General features: G+C 45.0%; 1 protein-coding gene across 1 annotated transcript; it reads right to left on the reverse strand.

Annotated features, from left to right (window-relative positions):
- Positions 1 to 1,602: 1,602 nt before the first annotated feature.
- On the reverse strand, positions 1,603 to 2,358 carry LOC137628645 (uncharacterized). Its single transcript, XM_068359798.1, has one exon. It carries the CDS (start codon positions 2,356 to 2,358, stop codon positions 1,603 to 1,605), a length of 756 nt encoding a protein of 251 aa, XP_068215899.1.
- Between the last annotated feature and the right edge of the window lie 5,586 nt (positions 2,359 to 7,944).

The following is a 7,944-nucleotide window of genomic DNA, read 5'->3' on the forward strand; positions in this document are numbered from 1 at the left end:
TCTGTGGCATATTTTATCTAGCTTAATCCCTTACGAGCTCTATTTTCCCTTCTTAAATTGTAAAGACCTCTTGATAACATCTTTTACTTACAGATTTGTTTGTGTTCACTGCAGAGACCGTCCAGCTCTATTCCCCTCATGGGCTGCAAGCAAGTCCCTACCGAGGGTACGCCACCGTTAACACAAGCACACCCCTCACCTTATTTCATGTGTCTATATTTCATCATATTAGCAACCCTAATTAGCTATTGTTATTTAAACAGCAACCCTGACAACCCTTTTACGTCTATAAATCTCAGAACACTGTGATGCTTACCTTATATTATAATTCCATCTTAAAGTCGTCGATGTGGATTCTCTCAAACACGTCTACTCCTAACGCCTGTTACTGTTTGAAAGACCCACCTGCCGCTTTCCCTAGCGCTTGACAAAGGGGCGGTGGGAGATGGACCGATGGTTCTTTTGTTTTCTTTGTTACTAACATATAAAAGGTGTCCCCCATAATTATTGTTTCTGACGGAAACTTCCTCATTTTAATTTTCTTAATATTTGATAACGTGTACGCCTCTATTAGTGAACGAAATTTAATTACAAATTTTGGATTTACCACGAACAGTCATTCAAAGTTGCGCAGGGAAAAGTGAGATTTCCTTGAGTGAAATTTCCCTGAGTGAAATTTCCCTGAGTGAAACTTCCCTGCGTTTACACCCGCCCCTTTGAAACCTCTTGAGCACAAGGGGGTTCAACACCTTATCGCTCTGTATTGCCCATTAGATCCGTCTCCTCCTCTAAAATTAAAACAAGCTTCGACAGCAGTCTGTCGTATTCCTTGCCCTCTCTCCTGACAGTCACCGTCCTCACCAAACCATCTTTCCCTACTTTGGTCTGCACTACTCTAGCCAATGGCCAATGGCAGCGGGCTTCATTCTCCTTGACCATAAGGACTACGTCTCCCACCCTGAGGTTTCGTCGCTCTTTGAGCCATTTCTGGCGCTGTTGTAACCCCAGCAGATATTCACGTTTCCAACGGGCCCAGAACTGCTCAGCCATATGCTGCACCTGCTTCCATCTTTGCTTAGAGTGGCCACCTATTGCAACGCCGCAGCCTACAGGCGAATCTCCCATGTTTAAAAGCTTTTTCGGTGTGAGTGGAACCGGGTCTCAACTGTCTGAGGTGACAACAGTAAGGGGCCTACGGTTAACCGTTGCCTCCACTTCACAAAAGAGTGTGCATAGCCCTTCATAATCCAGTTGCTGTGTCCCCAAGACTATATCTAAGACCCTCCTCATGGTACCTATCAACCGCTCCCATGCTCCTCCAAAATGTGAGGCGCCGGGAGGATTGAAAATAAATTCCACCCCACACCCGAGCAACTCATTGCGCACCTTGTTTCCTGCCAAGAACTCATAACTGGAGTCGAGAACTTTCCGCGATCCCACAATATTAGTGCCGAAGTCGCATCTAACTGTCTTGACCTGACCACGACAAGCCAAAAACCTCCTGACTGCACTAATGAATGAATTTGATGTGAGATTTAAGGCCACCTCCAAGTGTATGGCCCTCATGTTCAAGCAAGTGAATATAACTCCCCAGTGTTTCATCTATGCTCTGCCTCGTTTTACGAAGAATGGCCCAAAAAGGTCCACCCCGGTGCGATAAAATGGGGGTTTCCCCGACTCCACACGATCAGGTGGTAGATCGGCCATTAGCTGCTCGATAACCTTTCCATGTGCCCTGCGACACCTGACACATCTACTCAGCACGCGTCGCACTGCTGCATGGCCCTTAATTACCCAAAATTTCTCCCTCATCAGGCTCAAAACATGCATTACACCCATATGGTTAGAATGCTCATGATAATACTGGATCACCATGTCTGTCAAGTGGCCTTTATACGGGAAAATAATTGGATGCCTTTCGCTTGGAGAGATATTTGCCGAAGATAACCTACCTCCAACGCACAGAAGCCCATTTCTCAGGATTGGTTTCAACCTTCTTAGGGAGCTAGATGCCCTAATAGTTCCTCCCTTCTCAAGGCTCTCTATCTCTAACTCGTAATCAACATGCTGTGTTACCTGTACTACCACCGTCTCTGCCAAGCTAATAATTTCGGTGGACAAATGCATATCTAGCTCGCTGAGCAGCTGCCTGTGTTTATAAATAATGTACCTAGCAAATAGCAACAACCAACCCAAAGCTCTAAGGAGCTTGATCCACCTGGAATAGTGGTGGATGATTTTATACATACCTGTTTGTCTGATGTCTGTCCCAATCCTGAAACTAATTATTTGGTAGCCTCTAGTTCCTGTTGGTCTTATCTCACGCTTAACTTCTAATCCTTCCACACCATCTGACATTTGAGCTGGCTCAGTTGGCCAGAAACACTCCTCATTCAACAAAAACACCGGCCCTTTTCTCCACCTTTCGGACTGCTTGGAACGTGTTGCATCGTCTGCTGGGTTCCACTCAGAGTTAACATACCTCTACTCTTTCTGATCACTGCCCTCCCTTATCATAGAGACACGGTTTGCCACAAATGTCTGGTATCTGGCCTGATCATTCCTAATGTATCGCAAGACGGTTGTTGAGTCGGTCCAATAATAGACCCCATCTACCCTGAAATCTATCATGGTCAGAATAGTGCTTCCTAGTCTTACGGCCAGTACCGCTGCACTAAGTTCTAGTCGGAGCACTGAAACATGCTTCAATGGTGCTACCCTTGCCTTTCCCATGATGAATCTGCAAGATACGTTTCCCCATGGATCCGAGACCCGCAAGTATGCCACTACTACCAAAGCCATGACGCTTGCATCTGAGAACAAATGCAAATGTACTAGGGTGGCTGATTCCCATGGAATAACCTTCAGGCTTCTGGGCACACTTGTCCCGCTGGTCTGGCTCAGCCTCTTTCCCCACGCCTTGATACGGTCCGTAGTGTCAGGGTCCAACTCCATGTCCCAAGCTATCTTTAATCAGCAGAGGTCCTGCATGATGACCCTACCCTCGATTAAAACTGGCGCTAATATTCCGAGTGGATCGTAAATCGAGTCTATGGCTGACAACAGGTCCCGCTTAGTCCTTGGAACTGATATTAGCTCTGCTCGGACACCCAACTCATCAGTGGCCAAGTCCCACTGTACTCCTAAAGCCTTTGTCTTATGTGACTCTGATCCCTCTATAAGCTCTGAGGTGCTCCTACTGTACCACTCCCTCGGGATCGATGACATAACCTCCACACAAGGGCTGCTGAACTTTGTCAATGTAAATACCCCTTTCTTGCAGAGCTCCTTAACCTCTAACAAATTGACTAACAGTGCATCTTTGCGATCCTCGGCTCTCAAGCAGTCATCTACATAAAAATTGTTGGCAACTGTGAACTGTGCTTCCTCTGAAAATTCATTCCCAAAGTCGCTTACCGTCTGTTTCAGCATGAAGTTTGCAATGCTCGGAGAAGAGCAGGCCCCGAACAGGTGGACTGCCATTCTCCACTCTTTGGGTTCCTCGTCAAGACTATTTTCCCACCAAAAGAACCTGAGGTAATCCCGCTGATGCTCTGGTACCCGTACCTGATAGAACATAGTATTTATATCTCCTGTATAGGCAAATAGACCTCCCCTAAACTTTACCAACACGCCCAGCAAAGAATTCATCATATGAGGTCCCTGCAATAGTAGGTCATTCAATGATGTACCCTCCACCTTGCTTGCACAGTCAAATACAACACGGACCTTGTCTGGCTTGTCTAGATGTTGCACACCAAAATGAGGAATGTACCACACATTTCCCGGGCTGGCTGCAGTCACTCGCTCAGCATAGCCGTTCTGTTACATCTCTCTCATGAAGGCACTATACTGCTTAGCGTAGTTACCATCCTTCACTAGCTTCTTACGAAGGCTGTGCATACGGCGCAATGCGATGTCCCTTGTTTCTGGCAATGGCCCATGATTACCACGCAGAGGCAATGACACCTCGTAACCTCCTCCTACAGTTCTAACCCCTTTCTCTATTATCTCTAGCCATTTCCTGTCCTCTGCAAACATTTCCCTTCTGATAGATGCAACATCGTCATACTCACGATTATAACTCTCAACCAGCATGCGGTCTAACTCAAGGCGCTTGCTTGTCACTTGGATCCTATTGACATGCTCTTGATACCTTTTGTCCTTTGCTCCACATACCACCCAGCCCAATAATGTTCGTATGGCATGTGGTTCATGGAGGCGTGTTGAATTGATAACTTCCCTTGGCTCAAGCAGGTGAGGAACATTGTTCCCAATTAATAAACCTACCTCAGCTTCTACCTCTGGGATGTAAATCTCTCGCAAGTGTGGCCTGCGTTCCAGATCTCCGGACCTGACCACATCACACTCATCAATTGGTATGCGAGGGGCACTCAACACCGGGGGGAGTGTAATGCAAGTCTTGCCCTCATAGTCCAATACTGACAATCCCGAGACTAGGCTGCATGCAACTTCCCCTACTCCGTTGATGGTTTCAACATTCACCTTAACGTCCTGCCTCTCAGTGCTGCCTAGGGTCTGCATTAAAGCTTCCAAGCCAAAGTATGTGGAACTCCAATTGTCCAAGAAAGCCTTCGTGAAGACCTCCCTTCCTTCCCTTGACCTAATCCTTATCGGCACAACTGACATCCCTATACCAATGCTACCTCCTCTAACTGCCCTGAACATAGCAATTTTGTCATGTGTTCCTTCCTCCTGAGCCACTAAGGCTCTATTTGAGCGCTCAGATCCTACCACTTCTACTTCTTGGACCACTTCTACTCCTTGGACCACTTCTACTCCTTGGACCACTTCTACTTCCAGGTGTCGATGCAACAGAGTTGGGTGATTTCCCTTGCATATGTTACAACTTTTCCTGTTTCTGCAATACTGAGACCTATGACCACTTCTCAGACAGCCAAAACAGAGCCCCAACTCCCTTATGGCTGCCAGTTTTTCCTCAGGTCCCATTTGAGATATTTGGTGGCATTCATCCACTAAATGGGGTCCTGTACAGTACCAACATGAAAAGCGGGGCAGTTCTGTTACATGAAACTTTCCTAGCCTTAGTTGAACACTCAGCTTTGTTTGGTGCTTTTCCTTCTCCTACCCAAGGGGTGTCTTCCCTTCTGCCCCTCTGAAATAGGTGGCACCCAAATAGAGGATGTTTCAAGACCCTAGCCTCTCCTTCAATAAAACTTGCCAAATCATCAAATGACAGAGTCCTCTTTTTTTCCTCAATAATCTTATCAGCAACTCTACACCATCGAGTCTGCACCCTGAAGGAGAACTTGCTAAAGATCAACCTCATTGTTTTAGGATTTTGTAATTCGGCAATGCCATAAGGGATGCACGAAATTGCATTCCTGCAGATTTTGAGTGCCACCGAGTACTCGTCATACTCTTCCGCGTTGTTTTCCCTTATATCTTTCCTTTTAATGATCTTATCCACAAACACGGTGGCTATCTGTTCAAGGTTGCCATATCACTCATCCAGCAACTTACTTGCCTGCTTATAGCCCTCTGAAGCTTCTAAGTGGATGCAAGATGCCACAATATCATTTGGCATGCCTGTCGTATATAAATCCAGATACCTCAGCTTTTCCTTATCATTCGTCAACTGGCTACTAAAGACTTCATCAAATGAGCGAATGAACTTAAAATACTTTGTACGAGCCCCATCAAACTTAGCTATATCCTGCTTGGGCATCAAGCTTTTAAGGCTGCAAGAGATTAACGCCTGCATGACTTCCTTATTGCTCAAGTCCCCTTGGTCATTCCCGCCCGAGCAACAGCATCCACTTAACCCAATCTCGGGCGCTTCCGTATTCAAATGCATGGGTCTCTCACTCCCGCTTACATCAGGATTTGTGTGTTCCCTTATCCTAGGGATGTGAGTTATTTCTTTATCCTTCTCCTTCAGATTTTGTAAAGCCTTCTCCTCTGCCTCCACTCCCGCTAACTCTGCCTCTAAACCGAGCATCTCCCTCTTAGATTTTAGCGCTGCTTCCTCTCGCTCTATGGCCTTTATCTCCCTTTCCCTCTTAGATTTTAGTGCTGCTTCCTCTCGCTCGATGGCCTTTATCACCTTCATCACCCGTAATTGTGCTGCCAACCTGGCTCTAGAAGCAGCTAATAATACATGTCTGCTTCCAGTAGAGCTCGCGTGCGACCGCTGAGATCTCCCGGAAGCAACAGATTGCATACCAATGACTGATGCGCTATCCCCCAAATTTAAATGTCCTTCCTCTTCCCTGGGCTCTTCAGTGCACTCGCCTACCTTAGGGCCCTGATTAACTCCACTATCCTGCCTAACCTCAAGTCCCTGCAAAAAATCCTGTACCTCTACGCCATCCTTCTCTAGGGCTTCACTTAGACACTGACATAATTCAGACTTGTTCCCTCCTTTTGGGAGGCCTCTAACTTCCAACTCCTCTCTCAATTGCGCAACCTTTAGGGTCTCCATTTTCCTAGGCCCCGTTCCGGCACTCCCTATGAGCTAACAAAATTCCCTAGTTGAATCGTAGCTACCTAACCAATGAGTGGCCGAGAACCTGCACTACTCAATAAAGACCACTAACAGTACCTATGTTCCGACTGCCTAAATCCTCTAAGCCTAGAGAGCAATCCCTAAATGTGTCAATGTCTCGTGTCCCAGTCCTCAACCTGAAATAACGCCTAAAGAAACAGCCCAGCCTCCTACCTGAAAGAACTCCTACTTGACATGTCCTAGCCCTTACCTAAAATAACTTCTATTTGACATATCCCATCCTTTACCTGAAAGAACTCCTACCTGAAATAACTTCTATTTGACATATCCCAGCCTTTACCTGAAAGAACTCCTACCTGAAATAACTTCTATTTGACATGTCCTAGCCTTTACCTGAAAGAACTCCTACCTGAAATAGCTAAGCCCCTCCTTGTTATACCTAAGTTCTAATATCATGCAGCATGCAGCAAACTAACATCTGTCAAACTGAGAACTCTAGTGCCCATTGGCTTAGGATTACAGCGCCCGTAACCGACGTTGAAAATGGTTTCTTCATATAGATAATCCTAAAATTAGTAAAGTTAAATTGGGTAACCGTAACGTTACGTGCTAAGTTCTCATTTGAACGGGTTCTAAATTGGACCTTCCAAGAAATATTTTCATGCCACACACAGAATAAACTTATGTAATAAAGCAAACCTGTGATACCATTAACATAAAACCAGTTATGAGGACCTATAGACGATTATACCCAAACCAATACAGAACCAAGGGACCACATTATAAAAATTCCATAAGGTTTCCCTCGACGATCAGATGTTGTTAAATCAAACAAATACATGAATAATGACCTGAGAACCCAACAATCTGACTTTCTCCAAGTCTTAATGCACTACACACATCTGTTCCTGCTCACCTTCTAATTGAAAATGCCTTACAAATAAACTACTCAAGTTCAAATGCAAAATTTCCATGCTATTTTTAATTAAACATCAACTCCTTAGTCATAAAAAAACAAGATAATTGTCACTTCAAAAAATATTACACTACAGGACAATTTCCTCGATGAACTTCGTCAATATCTTATATTAATAAGATAATCACGCATTACAACTTACGAACATTTAATACCCTCATAAATCTGGGTCCCGTGAATGAAATCTATCACTCGTGTTGACAGCAACCAATCTTAAATATGATCAGACAATACCTAATTTTGCCTATTATTATTTTTGCTCTTTTCTCCACTTAGCTTGTTGCATGTTGTCGGTAGACGACTTGTTATTTTTCTCACCTTTCCAGAGGGACCACGTGCTCCTTCAGACTTCCTCCCACGCTGTACCACCAAACGACAAACAAATCTTGACTTTGAACGGCTCTTCTTTGTGGGTTATTTAGTACTCGTCGACATTTTGAAGGATTTATTTAGTCGAAGGTCACTGGAAAAATTACTT

Source organism: Palaemon carinicauda, chromosome 36 (genome assembly GCF_036898095.1).
Source record: "Palaemon carinicauda isolate YSFRI2023 chromosome 36, ASM3689809v2, whole genome shotgun sequence".
Lineage (NCBI taxonomy): Eukaryota > Metazoa > Arthropoda > Malacostraca > Decapoda > Palaemonidae > Palaemon > Palaemon carinicauda.

What these genes read in the sequence shown, in the direction of transcription:
- LOC137628645 (XM_068359798.1), bottom strand. Translation starts at nt 2,358, where the DNA reads ATGTCAGATGGTGTGGAAGGATTAGAAGTTAAGCGTGAGATAAGACCA.